Here is a 23178-nt window from a genome sequence, read left to right on the forward strand (position 1 = left end):
ATGAGGTCTGCGTAGGTCAGTATCTTATTGATTTTCATTAATGTACTCCCCCAACCCCCTGTTCCCTGCACCCTCCAAAAAAAGGGGGGACTACTTCTGCCTCACTTTTGTTAACCTTGATTCTTTCTCCTTCTTCTGCATTCCTTGTGCCCTCCTTGGGCTTTTTCCTTAGAATCTCTGCACCCTCTGCAGGAGACCTTTTTCTCTTGGGCTCCACTTGTGGCCTTTCTGGCTCCCCACCTGAGTTGCAGCTGTACAAGTCTTTACCCCACCAACACTCAGCCTGAGTACCCCCATAGAATTCATCAGCTATATTAGTTTAATTTGCAATTGGATTGTTAGAAGGCAACTCATTTTTTAAGTTGTCGTATTGATTTGGTGTTACTCTATTTTTCAGGCCGGATACAGGAGGACATTAAACTGAATTATTTTTTTTTTTAAATGTTTGTTTATTTATTTATTTATTTATTTATTTATTTATTTATTTATTTTTTCAACGTTTATTTATTTTTGCGACAGAGAGAGACAGAGCATGAACGGGGGAGGGGCAGAGAGAGAGGGAGACACAGAATCGGAAACAGGCTCCAGGCTCTGAGCCATCAGCCCAGAGCCCGACGCGGGGCTCGAACTCACGGACCGCGAGATCGTGACCTGGCTGAAGTCGGACGCTTAACCGACTGCGCCACCCAGGCGCCCCGAAATGTTTATTTATTTTTGAGAGAGTGAGCAAGCGGGGTGAGCGAGAAAGAGAGGGAGACAGAGAATCCCAAGCAAGCTCAGCACTGTTAGTGCAGAGCCTGATGCAGGGCTTGAACTCATGAACCATGAGATCATGATCCGAGCTGAAATCAAAAGCCAGATGCTTAACAGACTGAGCCACCCAGGTGCCCCTGAATTATTTTTGAGAGAGAGACAGAGTGTGAGCAGGGGAGGAGCAGAGAGAGAGGGAGACACAGAATCTGAAGCAGGTTCCAGGCCCTCAGCTGTCAGCACAGAGCCCAACGCGGGGCTCGAACTCATGAACCGTCATGAGATCATGACCTGAGCTGAAGTCAGACGCTCAACCGACTGAGCCACCCAGGCGCCCCCTGAATTATTATTTTAAATTAAGCTTTTCCTATGTGTACTGATCTACTTATTGGCTGCTGAAGTAGGTATCAGTAGGCTAACGGTGGGGAAAAACATCTTCAGAAACACATTCTCACTTGCTTTTAAACTTGTATTTATGAATAGTCTTTCCTTAGAATAAACTATAAGACTATTTTTTGTTTTGAATGCAATTTTAGTATACACTATAACTGATGTGAGGTTAAAAGCTATTGAGAGATTGGGGTGCCTGGGTGGCTCAGTCATTTGAGTGTCCAACTCTTGACTTTGGCTCAGGTTACGATCTCATAGTTTGTGAATTTGAGTCCTGCGTTGGGCTCTGCATACTGACAGCCCAGGGCCTGCTTGGGATTCTGTCTCCTTCTCTCTCTGCCCCTTCCCCGCTGGTGCGTGCGTCCTCTCTCTCTCTCTCTCTCTCTCTCAAAATTAATAAGAATAAACTTAAAAAAAATAAAAAAAGAAAACTACTGAGATTGGTGGAAATTTTCCTTTATATCTGTAGGCAGGTACTACTAGGTACATATAGATAGCTAAGTCAATATTGAGTTGAATGGTACAATTTTCTTTCCACCTATTTTGTCCTTGGTTTAGTTTTGGTGTTTATGCTCTTGTTTTGTGTGTGTGTGTGTGTGTGTGTGTGTGTGTGTGTGTGTGTGTGTGTATTTAAAATTTTATTTTTAATTAATTTCTACACCTAATGTAGGGCTTGGACTTATGACCGAGAGATCAAGAGTCACACACTCCACTGACTGAGCCAGCCAGATGCCTGTAGTATATATATTTTTAATGAGGGACATTTGTATGTGGATTCTGTATGTTATGTATATGCCATCTGAAGCAGACATTGTTACGTTTAGGTTATGATGTAAATTTGCAGAAGTCAATGGAAATAGATATAGGGCATATTATTTGAAGTAGAGGCAGTAATTATTTTCTTCTCTACTTATTTATGTTTTAAAATGATTGGGGCGCCTGGGTGGCGCAGTCGGTTAAGCGTCCGACTTCAGCCAGGTCACGATCTCGCGCTCCGTGAGTTCGAGCCCCGCGTCAGGCTCTGGGCTGATGGCTCGGAGCCTGGAGCCTGCTTCCGATTCTGTGTCTCCCTCTCTCTCTGCCCCTCCCCCGTTCATGCTCTGTCTCTCTCTGTCCCAAAAATAAATAAACGTTGAAAAAAAAAATTAAAAAAAAAAATTTAAAATGATCTTCAGATTATTTAGAATTTCAGTGGTCTTGCTGTAAGAAAATAAATTTCCAGTGTTACTTAGACATACATGCAATTCTGACCTGAAACCATAATAATCCTAGAAGAGAGCCCAGGCAGTAATTTCTCTGACATTGGCCATAGCAACATTTTTTAAAAAAATTTTTAATGTTTATTTATTTCTGAGACAGAGAGAGACAGAGCATGAGTGGGGGAAGGGCAGAGAGAGAGGGAGACACAGAATCAGAAGCAGGCTCCAGGTTCTGAGCTGTTAGCACAGAGCTCAACGCAGAGCTCGAACCCACAGACCGTGAGATCATGACCTGAGCTGAAGTTGGACGCTCAACCGACTGAGCCACCCAGGCGCCCCGGCCATAGCAACATTTTTTAAGGTATGTTTCCTAAGGCAAGGGGAACAAACACAAAAATAAATAATTGGGACTACATCAAAGTAAAAGGTTTTTGCATAGTGAAGGAAACAACAAAAATAAAAGGCAGCCTACTAAATGGGAGAAGATACTTGTAAATGACATATCCGATAAAGGCTCAGTATCCAAAATATATAAAGAACTTATACAGCTCAACACCCAAAACCCCAAAAAAGTCAACTAAAAAGTGGGCAGAAGACATGAACAGACATTTCTCTAAAGAAGACATACAGATGACCAACAGCCAAATGAAAAGATGTTCAACATCACTCATCATCAGGGAAATGCAAATCAAAACCACAATGAGATACCACCTCACACCTGTCAGAATGGCTGAAATTAAAAACACAAAAGGGTGCCTGGCTGTCTCAGTCAGTGGAGCATACAATTCTTGATCTTGGGGTTGTAGGTTCGAGCCCTAAGTTGGGTGTAGAGATTACTTAAAAATAAAATCTCTAAGGGACCCCTGGGTGGCTTGGCCGGTTAAGTGTTCAGCTCTTTATTTCGGCTCAGGTCATGATCTCACGGTTCGTGAGTTTGAGTCCTGCGCTGGGCTCTGCACTGACAGCATGGAGGCTTTTTGGGATTCTTTCTCTCCCTCTCTCTCTATTCTTCTCCTGCTCATGCTAGTGTGCACTCTCTCTCCTCAAAATAAATAAATAAGCTTAAAAAAAAAGTCTTAACAAAAAACCCTACAAGAAACAGCAAGTGTTGGCGAGGATGTGGAGAGAAAGGAACACTTGTGTACTGTTGATGGGAATGCAAACTGGTGCAGCCACTCTTGAAAATGGTATGGAGGTTCCTCAAAAAATTAAAAATAGAATTATCATGTGATCCAGTAATTCCACAACTGGGTATTTATGAAATATGAAATACTAATTCAAAATATATATTCACCCCTCTGTTTATTGCAGCATTATTTATAAGAGCCAAGATATGAAGGCAACCCATGTCCTTTGATAGATGAAGGATAAAGATGTGCATATATATATCTATCTATAGATAAATATATATCTATATGCATTTGCAACAACATGGTGGGTCTAGAGCGCATAATGCTAAGTGAACTAAGTCAGTCAGAGAATGACATACCATATGATTTCACTCATATGTGGAATTTAAGAAACAACAAATGAACAAAGAAAAAAACAAAACAGACTCTTACAAATAGAGAACAAACTGGTGGTTATCAGAGGGGAGGTGGGAGAGAGGGGATGGATGAAGTAAGTGAGGGGGATTAAGAGTACATGTATTGGGATGAGCACTGAGTAATGTACAGAATTGTATCACTATATTGTACACCTAAAACTAATGTAACACTGTATATTAATTTTACTGGGATTAAAAGAACATAAAAAAAAATACATGTAATTCCAAGAAGGTAAGATGATGAAGCCTGTTATTTAAACACTTGCACCTTAAAGAGAAACTTTGGAATAGTTCATATATACATATGGTATACAATTCATAAAGTTCAAAGGGCATTTACAAAAGTGAAAAGTAAGTTTTTTCCCACCCCTGGCCCACACTATTTTCCTGCCCTGGAGGTAACCATTATAACTAGTTTGTTATGTTCCTTCCAGAGATCAAAATGTACCTTAAAATTAATACTCTTATTGTTATAGTAAATGTTCTTTTTTTTTTTTTTTATGTTTATTTATTTTTTGAGAGACAGAGATACAGCGTGAGCCAGGAGGGGCAGAGAGAGAGTCACAGAATCTGAAGCAGGCTCCAGGCTCCTAGCTGTTAGCACAGAGCCCGGCACGGAGCTTGAACTCACGAAGTGTGAGATCATGACCTGAGCTGAAGTTGGACGCTTAACTAACTGAGCCACCCAGGCGCCCCAGTGTTGTTCTTTTAAATATAGCAAAGTGTAGTGATATTTTCTGCAACCTTTATTATAACTTTACTTTGCAATTATGGTTGCAGTGTGAATTACATGTCATTCCTGGAAATGTCTTGAAATAAGCTTATTGGCTGTGCACTTTTATCCTGTTTTTGGAAACAGTGTTTTGTTTTAAATTGTGCCCTTTTGAAGTAAAAGAGGATCTAAGTGGAAAAAAATTTTGGGGAAATAACATGGGTAGTTTGAAGAAAAATTTTTTTTTAAAGTTTATTTATTTTTGAGAGAGACAGACACCAAGTGTGAGTGGGCGAGGGTCAGAGAGAGAGGGAGACACAGAATCTGAAGCAGGTTCCAGGCTCTCTGAGCTGTCAGCACACAGCTGGACGTGGGGCTTGAACTTATGAGCTGTGAGATCATGACCTGAGCTGAAGTTGGATGCTTAACTGACTGAGCCACCCAGGCGCCCCAACAACATGGGTAGTTTTAATCTTTATTTGTTTCTCAATGATAGATTTTCAACTAAATGTATTTTTTAAATTTTTTATGTTTATTTATTATTTTTGAGAGCAAGGGAAACAGGGCATGAGTGGGGAGGGGCAGAGAGAGAGGGAGACACAGAATCGGAAGCAGGCTCCAGGCTCTGAGCTGTCAGCACAGGGCTTGAACTCACGAACTACGAGATCATGACCTGAGCCGAAGTCAGCTGCTCAACTGACCGAGCCACCCAGGCGCCCCAACTAAATATCTTTTTAAAAATAATTTTTAGGGGCGCCTGGGTGGCGCAGTCGGTTAAGCGTCCGACTTCAGCCAGGTCACGATCTCGCGGTCCGTGAGTTCGAGCCCCGCGTCAGGCTCTGGGCTGATGGCTCGGAGCCTGGAGCCTGTTTCCGATTCTGTGTCTCCCTCTCTCTCTGCCCCTCCCCCGTTCATGCTCTGTCTCTCTCTGTCCCAAAAATAAATAAACGTTGGAAAAAAAAAATAATTTTTAAAAAATGTTTATTTTTAAATGAGCATGCAAGTGGGGGAGGGGCAGAGAGAGAGAGGGGGGACAGAGGATCCAAAGCAGGCTCTGCACGGACAGCAGCAAGCCCGGTGGGGCTCAAACCCACAAACCATGAGGTCATGACCCGAGCCAACATTGAACACTCAACTGCCTGAGCAACCAGGCACCCCTCAACAAAATATCTTTCATTCTTTGCTTTCCAGTTGGTTTATGTATCTTATGAATAATGTCACATGTTCTGTTCCAATGTAGGCATTTAGCCTCAAAAAATGTTTAACTTTACTAGTTACAAAAGTAATTGAGCCTGGCCAATTTATCAGTTGAAAATACAGTAGTCCCCACTTATCTGCAGTTTCGATTTTTATGGTTTCAGTTACCTCAGTGATCTGGAAGCAGTATGTGTGTATCAGAAAAAACACGTATCTAGGGTTCAGTATTATCCATGGTGTCAGGCATCAACTGGGAATCTTGGAATATCTCCTGTGCATAAGTAGGACAACTGTATAAAGGAAGCAAGTTGCAGTAAAGGGCTTTTATTGTGTGAAACACAATGTAAAAATATGGTTAATTCTTGTGAACTTGGCATGTATATTTTCTCCCTAATCTTTAGTGTTACATTTCTATTAATCACTGTGGTAGAAGTTATTTCTGTTGAGGAACTAAAAATCTGATTACAAAAAATGGGGTTAGGGGATTGGAATCAGGAGTGAGCCTATAAAAGTCTTTGTAAATATTTTTTATATTTACCAAAACAAAGCAGTAAAGACAGCTCTCCACATAAAGAGCATGTAAGAGACATTTAGAAATCTTAAAATGGTAATAATGGATTCTGGGTGATTTCCTTTCTTCATTTCTTATTTGCTAATAACTTTTCAATGGGATAACTTGGAAATTTGGGGGTTTTTTTTGAAATAACATGTAAACTTATACTTTATTAAAGATAATACACAAACTGTGAGGCACTGTGTGTATGCGTATGGCCCTCCATCTGAAGCGCTAGTGTGCATTTCTAATCTTATGACTCAGAGTTCTTAACCTTCTTGATCACCATTTTGTATTTCCTTTGGGGTCTCACTATAATCTTGAGGTACATAGTACCTGGAAGCTAGAGACAGAAGAGGCTTTGAATGACCTTTTCTCACTTATTCTGTGCCATCACAGAGTAGCTATGTTCTCATTCCCTCCCAACAGGAGGGTTTTATTATATTTATCCCCTCAGTGGATAATTAGCAATTGGGACTCGAGATATTCCAACTTGCCTACACAGTCTCTCTTATGTGTGTCCCGGTTCCTTTCCTATAACATAAGTCTGAGGTAGCCCTTTGTCTCAGCTTCCTTTATCTTCCCCAGGGATTCATTTCATAAATCTATTTTTCTGCTCTGCTTTCTGCTTTATTTCCTTCATCTCATTGTACCTTCAGGTTCTTTTTTTTTTTTTTTTTTTTTTTTTTTCAACGTTTATTTATTTTTGGGACAGAGAGAGACAGAGCATGAACGGGGGAGGGGCAGAGAGAGAGGGAGACACAGAATCGGAAACAGGCTCCAGGCTCTGAGCCATCAGCCCAGAGCCCGACGCGGGGCTCGAACTCACGGGCCGCGAGATCGTGACCTGGCTGAAGTCGGACGCTTAACTGACTGCGCCACCCAGGCGCCCCATCCTTTTTTTTTTTTTTTTTTTTAATTTAAACTCTGTGTCTACTTGAAACTTCAATTCTCAGAATTAATTGTGGAAACGTATTTAGGAGTAAATCTGCATATAGTTGAATTTCATATATAATGAGATCTTGTGATTAGGGAGACATTGCTACAATTTTGGAAAAACTGATTTTTTCATCTTAGGATTCTTCTGTGCCTTCTATACCTTTTGCTTCTTCAGGAATAATTAGCTTTGTTTGGTAATCAACTATGTTTGATTTGGATCAGGAGAGTGGTGTATGTGAACATGGTGTACTAGCCAGAAGAAGTGATACTAGTTAGGATAAAAGTTGTTCTGGTTAGATGGACAGTATTGAAGGTATTCTACTTCATTGCATAAGCAGCTCTGGGAGGATGGAACATTATCTGCCTTGCCATATGGATGTTGGGCTACATTTTAGATATTTTTGTTCTTGGACAGAATAGATGGTTAACATACATTTGTTGGCTGACTATATTAGAACCAGTAGTTCAGACCTGGTCCTGTAAAGCGGAGAAGTTACTAAAACTTTTGGGTAGATATAAAAGTGGTAGAGTTTTGAGGTTATTCTGATGATATGGGTGTGGTAATTAGAGGTGAGAGGCTGAAGATGGGGAAACCAATTGGGGAGCTCTGTAACAGTTCATGAGTAAGTTGATGAATGCCAGACTGGGATGGTGGCGGTAGGAATCAAAACAGATACGCTCCTTACCTTTATAGAACTTTTAGTCTTATGAATGATACAGACCAGTAAACTGGTAACTCAAATATAGTGAGATAAAGAAAGTACACATTTCCCCTAATGCTTGTGGAATCTATTCATGACACCGGCATATAATCAATTATTTCATTGGTGGCTGCAAGATAGTGATTTTTTAAGATCAATTCTATAATTTTTGTATAATGACAAGTGTTAATTTTCCTACTCTGTTTAAACTTTCACCTAAAAAAAAAAGTGCTGGAAGCATAGAAGAGGGGAACCTACCTTGCTTACGGCGAGGATTAGAGGAGTTAGGCCAGAGAATGCTTCTAGAGGAAGAGACATTTGTCACTGACCTTAAGGGATGTGTCAAACTGATCCATAAGAATATCCGTGATGAAAGATTTGGAAAGTAGTCCCTTGGAAATGCAGGAAAAAGTTCAAAGAGAGCACTAGTTGGGGAGTCAGGAAATCTGTCTGTGCTCTGATACTTGTGTGGCCGTGGGAAGTCACTTCTGGCTGGGTTTGTTTTCTCATTTGTAAAATGTGAAGTACCAGATGAGATCTTTGAAGGTTAGCCTTCTAATTTAACTATGTTAGTTTGATGTGTTTACCACAGTCATATCCTGTTGAGTGTTTGCTATGCAGCAGCTCTTTGTTGGGGTCTCAGAAGGGAGAATGGGACCTGCTGCTGGGGGCAAGGAGCCCCTGTTTCCCCAGCGTTACATGCTCTGGTTAGCCCTAAGCCGATAGAGCACCTCACTCAGTGGAGAGAGGAGCTGGCATTGGGGGTGCTGAATTAGATTTAGCAGTAGGGTAAACTGTAAGTAAAAGAGGTACAAGAAGAGGAGATTCCATAATTTTGTTGTTAAAGGAATGGTAGTGCCCAAGTCAGAATCAGGGTGGGAAACCTGTTTTAGGGAGAAGGATGATGAGTCCTCCTTTGGATTTTTTGGATGTGAAGCAGATCTAGTATTAGTTAGAGATATAAATCAGAGTTCAGTTGACAGGGCAAAACTGGAAGGAGAACTGAGAATTATTAGAATAGAGGTGACTTAGCGTTGTCCGAATAAAAGCACTTTTGAAGAAGGGAATAAGGAGAAAGAAGAACGCAGGACTGAAAATTGAGCTTTGGGAAATGTCCACATTGGGAGAATGAGGGGTGAGGGAGGTAGGCACCTTTGTGGAGGAAGGAGAAGAACCAAAATAAGTCTAAGAGAAGGGGGATGATCCAGATTGCCAAGTGCCAGAGACTTGGGAGAGTGACTTGTTCAGAAGGTATCTGTCCCATGTTGGGTTCTCCAGGAAGCAGATGCTGAGACAGAGTTGGGAGTGCAAAAGGGTTATTGGGGAGAAACACCAATGGAAAAAAAAAAGAGGAAGCAAGATTGGGAAAAGGAACTGTCAAACAGAGGGACTTGACAAAACTGGGAGCAAATGATGCCACCATCTTGCTCAGTCCATTGGCTGAGGGGGACCCTGAAAATACTGATAGCTGGAGGCTCTTAGCTAACCACAGTCCTTGTAGCTGGGTAGCAGTTCCTTTCTTGAGGAATCTGAGTAGTACATCTCTGTCTGCCACAGAATCCTTTTGAAAAAGAAATTTCATGAGATTGATAGGGATGGAAGCCATATTATGGAGACCATAAAGACAGAGTGGTTAGAAGAGAGGACAGCAAAGTTAAACCTCAGATTTGTGATCTTTAACATTACCTTGGGTGTACACTGTGGCTTGAGATTTTCTTTTGGAGAAGATTGTACCATATTGAACTATTGTACTAATTTTTCTCTCTTCTGTTATAGAGTTCTCTCTTAACACTTATTCTTATTGAGTCATTTCCTCAAAAATCTCTACTCAAATTTTGAGGAACTGGATTGATTTACTAGACCTCAGTCAGATGAATTATGCCTGCTAGTTCTGGTGGTGTTAATAACTAATGGAGGCATTGTTTTTTACTCTAAAAGTGATCTGAGTTAGAGATTCCAATAAAACAAAAATTCTCTCTCGTGGAATATAGTTGTAGTATAGTGAAATAAATTCAAAGACCCAGAACTAGGTAAAGATGGAGAAGCAAACTAAACCAAAAAAACAAAACAAAACAAAACAAAACAAAAACAAACACCAAAAACAAAACAAAACAAAAACAAAAAAAGAGAAAGAGAGAAAAGAAAATTCTTAAATGGGGCTCATTTAGCAAACATTTGTTGAACATCAGGTACTCTCTCATCAGGTACTTTATTAGGTTTTGATATTGCATAGATGGATAAAATATAGACCTTCCCTTTATGGAACTTACAGAGTGGTGGGACAGAGACAGACACTTATTGGAGTTAAATCTTCAAAAAAAAATTTTTTTTTCCTTCTGTAGTTTATTTATGTTGAGAGAGAGAGCAAGCACAAGCAGGGGAGGGGCAGAGAGAGGGGGTGAGAGAGAGAGAGAGAGAGAGAGAGAGAGAGAGAATCCCAAGTAGACTGAGCCCAATTGAGCCCAATGCGGGGCTCAATCCCATGACTGTGAGATCATGACCTGAGCTGAAATGAAGAGTCTGATACTTAATTGACTGAGCCATCCAGGTGTCCCATTTTAAGTGATTGATCTTCTTCTTTTTTTTTTTTTTAATTTTGTTAAATGTTTTTATTTATTTTTGAGACGGAGAGAGACAGAGCATGAGAAGGGGAGGGGCAGAGAGAGGGGGAAACACAGAATCTGAAGCAGGCTCCAGGCTCCGAGCTGTCAGTACAGAGCCCCGTGTGGGGCTTGAACTCACAAGCTGTGAGATCATGACCTGAGGCGAAGTTGGATGCTTAACCGACTGAGCCACCGAGGCACCCCAAGTGATTGATCTTCTTAAAGACATTTCTTTATGCTGTAGTCCAGTGGGAGGCTGAAATCTAAGGAAGCTATCCTACATTGGGAGACTTTGTTGCCCATTAAGTGGCTTCTTCAAGAGACATAGCAAAGGATAGTTCTTTTGGGTGACTGAACGGAGTTAATTTTATCAACTCTTTAGTCCTATAATGATCTCTCTCTTCATATTTTGTAATTTTATTGGTATTCTCTAGCTGGAACCCCTAGACATATTTCATTTAAAAATTTTCCACAACCTGAAAATTTCACTTTTTCTGATTATAAAGATAATACATAGAATATTCAGACAACACATTGAAGTATATAGGTAAAGGTAAAATACTGAAAATTCCATGACCAAAGGCAGATGCAATTAACTTTTCAGTGAATGTCTTTCTAACATCTGTATCCCTCCTTTTTCCTCCCCTTCCTTGCTTTGTACGCATACACACATGCATATACACATACATATATATCCTTTCATATATATGGGACTATATTTCATATGCTTTTGTAATCTCTTTTCTTGAACAAGTGTTAGGGTCATCCCTTTCTTTCTTTCTTTCTTTCTTTCTTTCTTTCTTTCTTTCTTTCAAGTTTATTTATTGAGAGAGAGGGAGGGAGGGAGGGAGGGGCACATAGAGAGGGAGAGGGAATCCCAAGCAGACTCATGCTGTCAGAGTGAATCCTGATGTGGGGCAGGGCTCAATCTCACAAAATGTGAGATCGTGGCTTGAGCCAAAATCAAGAGTCTGACATTTAACTGACTGAGCCACCCTGGGCACCCCAGGGTCATCTTTCCATTATCACTGCACATAGATACAGACAACCATTCTTAATAACAGCTGTGAACTATTTCACTGTTTTGATGCATCATGTTTTATTTAACCACTTTCCTGTTCATAGATATTTGAGATGTTTGGATGCTCTCAGCCAGGGATGCTGCTAAACATCCCATAATGCATAGGACACACCTCCCCCTGCTCCCTGAATAAAGAATTATCGGGTCCAAAATGTCAGTAGTGATGGAGAAAACCTTCTCTATTCCTTCTCCAGTGTTGAGTGGTGGCACTCCTTACTCCCTTATGTGTCTGTTTAAATACCAGGTATTGTTACTCAGGCAATAAGTAATAGCTCTTTTAATTTGCATTGTTTTGATTACTAGTAAGGATAAGCATCTTTTCCTATTTTTATTAGTCATTAGTTTTTTTTTGTGAATTTTCCATACATGTCCATTTTTAATTTTTTTTTAATGTTTATTTATTTTTGAGACAGAGAGAGACAGAGCATGAACGGGGGAGGGGCAGAGAGAGAGGGAGACACAGAATCGAAAGCAGGCTCCAGGCTCTGAGCCATTAGCCCAGAGCCCGACGTGGGGCTCAAACTCACGGGCCGCGAGATCGTGACCTGAGCTGAAGTTGGACGCTTAACCGACTGAGCCACCCAGGCGCCCCATGTCCATTTTTAAATAGGCTTTTATCTTTTACTTAATTTCTAAGAGTAATTTGAATTTTGGAGCTATCTGCCTTTTTATGGTGTCTTTATGGTGTCTCTTTTTTTAATGTTTATTTATTTTTATTTATTTTGAGAGAGAGAGAGAGAGAGAGAGAGAGAAAGAGAGCAGAGGAGGGGCAGAGAGAGACAGAGAGAATCCCAAGAAGGGCAGAACCTGATGCAGGGCTTGATCTCATGAACGGTGAGATCATGACATGAACTAATATCAAGCGTTGGCTGCTTAACCAACTGAGCCACCCAGGGACCCCTATGGTGTCTCTTTTTAAAGGGAAATTAAAACACTTTTTATGTGGTCAAATTTACTGATATTGTCAGTTTGATATCTGAAGAGGAATAAGTTAATGAAGTATCTGAAATAACTTATTAAAGATGGTTCATTTAGAATGCAATCCTGTAGCATTTACTGTAGGTAGTTTAGTGGCATATAGTCTATGGACAACATCACAACAGGTGGTTTTGAGTTAGATATGCTGCCATAGTCTGTTCATAAGTGTTATGCTCTTACTAGTAGTCTCTGTGAAGGATGTGGATATAAGTGTTATGAAAGGTTCCCTCCATCACTGAGCTGCAGTTAGGTATTTGAGATACTGCTAGCATATGAAGTCATTCATTCAAATGCTGAATAGGGGTTCAGTGGAGAGGAGGGCCAGTAAAGGTTTCTTAGAGTTTGCGGAGAATGACCCAGTAACTAGACAGAAGGGAATGTTCTAGCATGCTGTTATTGTGGGACAGGCGGATAGACTGGGGTTCTCATCCTTGTTTTGTTACTAATCAGTGTTTGACTTAGGCTAAGCCTCAGGCCCTAGTGTTCTTATCTGTGAAATAAGGAGATAGGAGTAGGACATTCCCTAAGATTGTTGTCATTATTAAAATAATGTGGTTTTACTGTTGAAAGAATTTTTAGAAAGAATTTGTTCAGCATTTATTGAAATTTATTTCAATTTATTGAAAGCCTTCTGCCTTTTGAATAGCATGTTAGGTGCTTTGGGAATGCAAGGATAGGTAAGACATGGGCCTTTCTTTCAGAAATTTACCATCTTATGGGAGAGCAAAATCATGTGTGGTAGTATAAGATAAGAGCTACAAAGTGATTGGGAGATGCAAAGTGAGGAAAGCCTGTCTTGATTTTGGGTGGTGGAGGCTTCTGAAAAGGATGGCACTTATTTTAGGTAGAAATGGAGGCATAGGGTGGTTGGAGCAAAGGCCTTGAGGGAAGGGGGGGTGGTACAGAGTTTGGGTGGGATACAGTGAGTAACTTGTTTGGTGGGATTTGTACAGTTGGTGCATAGCAGCAGGAAAAAAAGCTAGAAAGATAAAGAGGGCCTGACTTGTCTAGTGACTTAAATACAGGGCTGAGAACTTATTTGGGTCTTGCTTCTGTAGGCTTTTGATGAATTTTAGATGAGAGGATAATGTGATGGAAGCCTTACTTTAAAATTAATTTGGTAAAAGTGTCTAGGATGGTGATTGCATTTAGGGACTGAGTCAACATTGACTTTGAGATTTCTGAGACTGAATACAATGAAGATAATTTAAGAGAAAGCAAGCAAGACTTAAAACAGTGATAAGCAGGATGAAAGGATATTGTCAGGAAAGGGAAAATGACTCTATGTGGTAAGGGGCAGGACCTCTATTAAGACAATGCTCTTAAGGCAGGGCATAAATACCGGTAGGAAATTGGTCATTCTGGTTCATTGTTAGGAAGAGTTTTCTGGTAATTCGCCATTAGCATGAAATTTTATAAATCAGACAGGAATTTTCATGTTTTAAAAAAAGATTGCTTACTATGAGTTCTAATTCTATGATTGTGTTAGTTCAGATAAGCTTGTTGGAATGGAGATCCCCACCCCCCTTTTCTTCAGTGTTGAAGTTTGTCCATTACGCACATCCTGTAAAGGGAAACTGTGACTTGTGTGTGTGTGTGTGGGGGGGGCCACATTTCAGAGGACCTTTATAATCTCTACATCTTTGGGAGGGAGGAGGGTAAACATTATGCACTTGTGTGTTAAAACACCATTTAGTCGTTCATCATCCTTGATTTCATTTTCATGATAGTTGGAGCAAAGCACATAAAAAGGGTAAATGGCAAACCACTGAACAGGAACAGACCAACGAACAGGGCTCATGCAGTTAATTAGTCATCTCTTGTCAGCAAAGGCCCTGCAGAAGCAATAGTAGATGGCTATGAAAGAATGGGAGAGATGGGTTTTTGGCATGGACGTGGATCTTTTATTGTAGTGACAATAGTTTATTCTTCAAATCAGGGGAATGAGAACAAAGTTGCTTAGCAATCATGTGGGCGCTAAAAGAATGGCCTTTGGAGGAGCTGGCATTTGAAGTTGCATAAATTCAACTTTTTTGAGAAACTTGCAAACACTCTGATTAGAGTGATTCAGGGGCAGTCCTTATACATACTGAGAACTTGCAGCCTTGTTTCCTCCCGATTGCTTTTGTTCTGATCTGCTTTCCAGCTTCCTCATCTGCAGAGGGGGCTAGTCCCTCTTGGAACTCATTCCCCCAAAGGTAGATACTAGGAGATGGGGGCCCCTTGAGAGAGAATGGTCCAGTGTTCTGACATATATTCTTCACCAGTGGATTTAACTCGGCTCCACAAAGTAGTGGAGCCATCTTGTTGGGTCCTGGAGAGCTGACTAGGTAGGGCTGGGGGAGCATCAGTCAGTCCATCACTGCAAATTAGCTACAACGTGCATGCACAGCTACACAGTCATAGGGCTCTCTGTTTTTCCAGAAAGAGAAGGAAAGTGGCAAATGAGAAAAGGGCATCAGAGCAGGAGACTTAGGTTCTAGTCCCAGTTTCACTGCACATAAAACTCTGTGATTTGGGCACATCTCGTAATTTCTGACTCAGCCTCTTCATCTGTAAAATAGTAGTAATACCTACTTTCTCAGGGGCAAGACTAAAACCAACTGATGGATGATATGAATCTACTCTGAAAAGCATAATAACCTACTGGACAAGCTTACGGAGTGTTTACTTCTTGTTAGTAGTTTATACTCTGGCCTTCAAGATTCTGGTTTCTTTCTACATTTTATTTTTTGTTTTAAAAAAACTTGAGATACTGTCTAGGCTTTTAAAAAATTGCTCATAAATTTTTTTTTTTAAGTTTAAAGATAGCACACAATGGTTTGTTTCTCTTTTAGTAACAAAACCTTTTCATTGAACTATTATCCAGTTTGTTATTTTGTTTGAAGACTTCCCTATTCTAGGCCATATTGAAAAAAGCTGAATTTCTGATCAAATTATAGCTCTTTTTGCTAAATTCATAAAATGAGTTTGGGTTGACAGTTAAGGATTGGACTTAAAAATTTTTTTTGTTAGAAGCAAGATTAACACCTTATTCTGCAGTAAGGATGCTGACTGAGCGAATAAACAGCAAAACATTAAACCGTTATAAAACAGCAAGTGGCAAACCACTGAACAGGAACACACTGCACGAACAGGGCTGGTGCTCAGGTCTCCTCCAGGGTCCTTGTTACTATTGAGTCCTGTCTCTCTCACTATTTGTTTAAATAAAGATAAAGGCGGTTAAGAAAATTGTCATTGAATTCCGCTATCCCTCTGTTTCACGAAAGTGCTGTTTAATTGTCCAAGACTGAAGTCTAGAGTTCAAATCTAAATCTTTAGGGGGATCACTGATTTGAACCAAGCACCTACACATACAGAGAACATTGTTGATTTTAGAGAACTAAAACCATGATGTTCCTTATTACTAGAGAGTGTTGGACCAGGTATTACAAAACCTGAGTTCTAGTCTCAGTTCTGCTAAATAACCCTATTTAAAAAAAAATTAATACATTTTTATCTCTTTGAGCCAGTACTCATCATCTGTCAGATGAAAAAGATGACAATATGGCATCCAAAGACCCTGCCAGGACTTTAATTGGAAGATCTGTGAAACCCAAAGGTAGAGCAAGGGAGGTGTGGGAGAGATTGGTGTCTTCTTTTTGTACCCTGAAGCGTTTAAATTAATCATCTACTTTTCTCATGTTATTTCCCTATCTGAAAGCCTCCAATTGCCCTTTCCTATCCAAAAAGCTCTCCTTGTTTTAAGGCCTAGGTTACATTTCATGTCCTCTGTGAAGTCACCTTAGCACACATTGTTTTTCCTTTCTGCACTCATTTATTGCCCTTACTTTTCACTCACTCATCTGTTAATCATGGTACATTGCTGTGGAATATGTCTTCCTTTTATACCTAACCTCTAGAGAATAGGTTAATGTAGAAGAAAAAAATATAGACTTCAAGGATAGATTTAGCTGTATGACCTTAGGTCAGCCACTTTTTTTTTTTTTTTAATTTTTTTAACGTTTATTTACTTTTGAGACAGAGAGAGACAGAGCATGAACGGGGGAGGGTCAGAGAGAGAGAGGGAGACACAGAATCTGAAACAGGCTCCAGGCTCTGAGCCGTCAGCCCAGAGCCCGACACGGGGCTCGAACTCACGGACAGTGAGATCGTGACCTGAGCTGAAGTCGGCCGCTTATCCGACTGAGCCACCCAGGCGCCCCTAGGTCAGCCACTTTTTAAAAATACCTGTGTAATTTTTAAATAGTTAGAACACTTTTGAATAGGTAAAATTTTTTTCAAACTTAAGAAAAAGAGAGGTACAGTGAAAAGTCTTCTACCCCTGGTCTACCATCAAGCTAGTCTTCCCCCTACTGTTATTAGTTTCTTACATATCCTCTTAGAGTTTCTCATTTTTTCTTTCTTTTACATAAAAGATGGCACACTATACATAGTCTCAAGCATATTGCTTTTTCCACTTTATTTTGGATATCTTTTTGTATCCACAGGGAGCTTCCTTATTGTTATTGTTTTATGAACACACCAGAATTTAACCAGTGGTTGGGAATTTTTACTTTGATTAAAGTCCTACATGATTTCAAATTTGAATGACCTTTGAGCCTTATCTGAGAAAATTGCTTATTTCTCTAAACTCTTACTTCTATAGTACATTACAGTTTTTAAACACTTTATATTCTTGGCACCTGGGTGGCTTAGTCGGTTAAGCCTCAACTTTGGCTCAGGTCATGATCTCACTCTTCGTGGGTTCGAGCCCTGCGTCAGGCTGTGTGCTGACCGCTTAGAGCCTGGAGCCTGCTTCGGATCTGTGTGTGTGTGTCTCTCTCTCTCCCTGTCCTTCCCCTGCTCCCACTCTGTCGCTCAAAAATAAAGAAAAGTGTTTTAAAAAAAATGTATAGGGGCGCCTGGGTGGCTCAGTCGGTTAAGCATCCGACTTCGGCTCAGGTCATGATCTCGCGGTTCGTGAGTTCAAGCCCCGCGTCAGGCTCTGTGCTGATGGCTCAGAGCCTGGAGCCTGTTTCAGATTCTGTGTCTCCCTCTGTCTCTGACCCTCCCCCGTTCATGCTCTGTCTCTCTCTGTCTCAAAAATAAATAAACGTTAAAAAAATTTAAAAAAAAAAAGAGAAAAATGTATAAACACTTTATATTCTTGAAGTTGATCCTCACAGAACCTCTTTGGGAGGAGATAATTACTCCCTAGGTTTTACTAGGTAAATAGTGAAAGGAAATATCTATTTGGGTCTTTGCTGACTGTGGTGCAAGATTCTTCAGCAAAAGCTCTACCGTGTTCTTTTCATGTGCTCTACTATTGGCAAATAGAGGTTTCGCTTGAGAAACACAGCCTGCTTTGTAGGGGCTGATAAAAGTCTTCATTACTTCATTTATAACCATTTGTGAATTTACTTCCTTTACTTTACTTACTTCCTTAAAACCAGCAGAGCATGTAGAAAAGGATCTCCACATAAATGAAGCTTTGAGAAACAAAACAAATATAGAGAGAAGATATGCAAATATTCTTTTTATAGGTTAAATTTTTTTCATCTTAAAAAATCCTAACTGAAATATGTGTATGTAGAAAAAAGTGACTTGCTTAATGGCATTGAAAGTCTTCAATGAGATGAATGTGGTTCTTCAAGTGATTAAATGCGTAGAGCTGAGAAAATATGGAATATTTTAACATCTGATTTAACATCTGATAAGATTCTCTGTTGAAGGAAGTATAGCCTTAGCTATGTATTTTTGATTTGTTTAGAGTGCACAAATGAAATGGGAGGGATTTAAGTTTTATTTTGAAATTTTCATTTAATATGAAATGAGGTTAGTACTGAGATAGCCCAAACTACTAATTCAACTACCTGATTGTTAAAGTATGCACTTAGGTTATGCCAAGACCAGTAATGCTTTATATATGGAATGCAAATTTTCTGCGAAAGATTTCAACCATTTTGGTGACTTCTGAGATATTTTGCAATTGATTTTTCTCCTCTTTCTAAACCAGGCCCTTGATTTCTTTTCGCTTTTTATATTCATGTTCTTTTATATTTATGCTGAAAACGGCCTAGTATCGTAGAATTTTAGAGACATTTGGACACTTAGAGATTGCTAATTAATATTTGGTACATTTTTGTATTAACTTGGCCCTTTGTGTTGAACAAGTGAGAACACTGAAGCCCAGAGAAATGTGAGTGGCTCAGGTCAGTCACTTTGTCCAGAACCCTGTGCTGCAGCTGCCCAGCACCACGTTCTTTCTCTTACGGTTCTGACACTGCTCTACTTGGGGAGAAGTTTAATTTTGAAAACATCCTCTTGCTCTTAACCTCCTTTTTCTTTCTAATGTGGGCCAATTAATAAAAAACTATAAGGAATATTATAGTCACAGATAAAAATTTTTGTTTTAATTTGACTAGAGTTGAAACACGATGTACATTAGTTTCAGGTGTACAAAATAGTGATTCAGCTTCTTTGTATGTTAAGCTATGCTCACCACAAGTGTAGCCACCATCTGTCGCCATACAGTGCTATTACAATATCATTGACTGTATTCCCTATGCCGTGCCTTTTATTCCCATGTATAGTCACAGATCTTGCTTGGAGCCGGCTCATTGTCGGTATGTAACAGAGACTTGTTTGAAGTGAACCAACACTGGGGAGGGAATGAGGTAACAGCCAAGTGAGGAGCTGGCAGCCAAGAAGTACTCACCTGATACTTGCTGGCTTATTCTCCATTTTTCTCTCCCTAGGGCAGGACCAACACACACTGAGCCATTGTGTTCAGTGAAGCTGCCATGTGCTGGGTAGTGGATGCCTTTAAACTACTTTCTTTCCCCCATAGGTCCTTTCTCATAACCTGTGCACAGTGCTGAACGTTCCACATGACCCTGTTGCCCTTGAAGAGCACTTCAGGGATGACGATGAGGGGCCCGTCTCCAATCAGGGCTACATGCCGTATTTAAACAAGTTCATTTTGGAAAAGGTATGCTTCTAATGTCTTCCTGTTTGATTCTTCCTGTTTGATTTGCACATTTCTTTTTTTTTTTTTTTTTTTTAAATTTTTTTTTTTTTTTTTCAACGTTTATTTATTTTTGGGACAGAGAGAGACAGAGCATGAATGGGGGAGGGGCAGAGAGAGAGGGAGACACAGAATCGGAAACAGGCTCCAGGCTCTGAGCCATCAGCCCAGAGCCTGATGCGGGGCTCGAACTCCCGGACCGCGAGATCGTGACCTGGCCGAAGCCGGACGCTTAACCGACTGCGCCACCCAGGCGCCCCGATTTGCACATTTCAAGTGGGTCCTAGAGCCCCTTTTTGGTGAGTTCACTGAGGAGTTCAGGTTTGAGCCATCATGAGATAAATCAGAAAGGAAAGAAAGAATGTGAGACATTGCTTCCTATTTCTTCTTCTTCCCCTCTCTTCTAAAACTTGGTTTGATGTTTTCCAGCTTGGTTCATTGATTTGAAATTAAGAGCTACCTGTATTTTCTATTAGTCTGTGTAACTGTCTTCTCTCAGAGTGCTGTTAACTTCTGGTTCCACATGTATTGGCAATGATTGTTAAAGAATGGGTATGTTAGGGTAAACTGTGAATACTAAAGGTAATGTTAATTATCTTTACTAAATAGCTATTGTACAGCCAAGTTTTCATCATAGACTTTTCAGGGTACCACTCAGATGCTTCTTGTGGGGTATATTATGAGTGAAGATCTACAAAAACCTATTATATATTTGGAAGCCAAATATAACCTTTTGGCATTTGCTGCCATGTTCAATTTTTCCCTTGGTTTGGGTAATTAAAAACTGACACAAAAAGGGGTGCCTGGGTGGCTCAGTCAATTAAATGTCTGACTCTTGATATTGGCTCAGGTTATGATGCCACGGTCGTGAGATTTAGACCCAGTCGTGAGATCGAGACCTGATTGTGAGATTGAGATGTCGGACTTGTGCTGAGTGGGCATGGAGCCTGCTTAAGATTCTCACTCTCTCCCTCTCCCTCTGCCCCTCTTTACTCTCTCTCTCTCTCAAAAAAGAAAATTGGCATAAGGTGTTGAATTAATGTACTTTGATTTCTTTTTAGAAGAAAATACTCTAAACTGTTGGCACCTTCAAGTAATTAAAAATATTAGTGATTAAAAAATTATGAAAGGTAGCATGTTCTTATTAAATAGGCAGTTAATACAAAAATATGTGAAATAAAAAGTGAATGTCCCTTTACTCTTTTTAGACTCATTCTCCAGGAGTAACCACTGTTAACAGTTTGGTGAATATCTTTTAAATATATACATGCAAACACACACCTATATAAGCGATAGTGTTTTGTTTCCGTATGGCTAAGATGCTATACATATAGTTCTTCAAATTATTTTTTATAATTGAACAGTATGTTAGTGTCATCTTTCCATATTGTATATATTTAGTTTAGATATGGAAGTAGTCATATATTCACATGAACAGTTGAGAAATTCCTGCTTTTGCCTATTTATAACATCGAGCCTGAAAAGTTTTGGATGTATTTTAAAAATGCCTTTTTTAAAATGTTTATTTATTTTGGAGACAGAGAGAGAGCGAGAGTGAGAGACAGCATGAGTGGAGGAGGGGCAGAGAGAGACACAGAATCTGAAGCAGACTCCAGGCTCTGAGCTGTTAGCACAGAGCCTGACATGGGGCTCGATCTCATGAACTGTTAAATCATGACCTGACCCAAAGTCGAATGCTTAGCTGACTGAGCCACCCAGGTGCCCTTAAAAATGCCTTTCAAAAAGTGACAATGATAATACGTTTAAACTAAAAATAAAGTATGTTTAGGGGTGCCTGGCTGACTGAGAGGAATATGTGACTCTTGATCTTGGGGTCAGGGGTTAGAGCCCCACATTGGGTATAGAGATTACTTAAACAACAAACTTAAAAACATTTAAAAACTGTATTTTCCCATCACCTAAATATCACAACTATTTGCATATTTGTTTCTATGACTTCTTTGGATTGTTATTGCTGTATACATTTTTTATAGTTTAGTGTTTTTTCATAATAGTAAAGTGCAGTAATTAAAATTTATGGTAATAAGTTAAATTAGTAGTTTGGAAAATGCTAAAATGTTGGTGAGGATTCTTTTTAAAATTACATGTTTTTCAGAAATTTTATAGCAAAGGTTGTCAAGATTACAGTGTGTTCATTTATGTAGTGTTCATTGTACCTGTATCTGTTATTCCATATCAGCCTCACAATACAATTTTCTGCTCTTTGTGTGTTTGTTTTATGTGTATCTGTGTTACGTTTTTAAAGTATTTCTCCTGAAAAGATGGTAACATTGCTTTGATCATGCCTAGTAATTAGGAAAAAAAAGAGAGAAACCGCATCATAATGACATATAAGATTTAATCAAACTCACAAAAGCTACAGATTATGTGATTCCGTTTATATCATGTGTCCAAAACAGGCAAACACATGGAGATACAATGTAGATTAGTGGTTGACAGAGGCTGATGGGAGGTGGGAATGGAGAGTAACTATTAATGGGCTTGGGGTTTCTTCTTGGGATGATGAAAATGTTCCAGAGTTAGGTAGGTTGCAAACCTTTGTGAATATATTAAAAACTACCAAATTGTATACCTTAAAGTACAAATTTTATGGTATGTGAATTATATCTCAATAAAAAATCTTTTAATCAAATTGTACAGAAACTGATTAAAACTTCATAGTATGATGCTGTACTATTTTCTGGAGTTTTTTCCTGGCTGCTTGCTGTTCTATTCATTGATCAGGTGGCTCATTTATGGTCTGTAGTTGTATTATAAGTAAATATGTCTTTTTAAAAAATGTTTATTTATTTTTGAGAGAGTGCAAGCAGGAGAGGGGGAGAGAGGAGGACAGAGAATCAGAAGCAGGCTTTGTGCTGACAGGCTGACAGCAGCAAGCCTGATGTGGGGCTCAAATTCACCAACTGCAAGATGGAGATCATGACCTGAACTCAATCAAGTTGGATGCTCAGCTGACTGAGCCACCCAGGTGCCCCAGTAAATATGTCTTAAATTCTGCAAATGTTTGATGACCTGCTGTGTGCATGTGTTTAATCTTAAAAATTATGTCCGTTATTAAAATATAGAACAGGGGCGCCTGGATGGCTAAGTCAGTTGAGTGTCCAACTCTTGATTTCGGCTCAGGTCATGATCTCTGCTTGTGCGTGCTCTCCAAAATGAAAAAATAAAATAAAAATAAATAGAACATTGGGACATTCTCAGAAATCTGAAAATTGCCTTTTCAGTGCTAGAATTTGTGTGGGGTGGGCGAATGGATAGAGAAACATGGTTTCATATCTTGAAGTGCTGTACTCTTAATACTGCATTTTTTTCTCGTTGGTGTAACTTTCTTTAAATATCTTGAATTTTAAGTTTTAAAATGTTTTTTGTTTTGGTATTTAGGTATTTTATTGACTTATTTTTGAGCTAGCAGGAGCAGGGGAGGGGCAGATGGGAGGGAGAGTGAGAATCCTAATCTTGATCTCAGGACCATGAGATCATGACCTGAGCTGAAATTAAG

At 39.7% G+C, this 23178-nt stretch overlaps 1 protein-coding gene across 2 annotated transcripts in view; it reads left to right on the plus strand.

Moving 5' to 3' along the window:
• SWAP70 (switching B cell complex subunit SWAP70) overlaps positions 1-23178 on the plus strand; it is a 78879-nt gene that overhangs the window by 6602 nt on the left and 49099 nt on the right. For both annotated transcript variants that reach the window (XR_006960558.1, XM_047070737.1), the window contains exon 2: positions 19482-19622. Coding sequence is in view for 1 of the 2 variants with exons in the window: in XM_047070737.1 (XP_046926693.1) it covers positions 19482-19622 (141 nt within the window). In the remaining variant the exon portion in view is untranslated. The remainder of the gene's footprint in view (positions 1-19481; positions 19623-23178) is intronic.

The sequence above is a fragment of the Lynx rufus genome, unplaced genomic scaffold (assembly GCF_022079265.1).
Source record: "Lynx rufus isolate CCGP_SWC_20201006 ecotype Redwood Valley unplaced genomic scaffold, mLynRuf1.p SCAF_9, whole genome shotgun sequence".
NCBI classification, from domain to species: domain Eukaryota; kingdom Metazoa; phylum Chordata; class Mammalia; order Carnivora; family Felidae; genus Lynx; species Lynx rufus.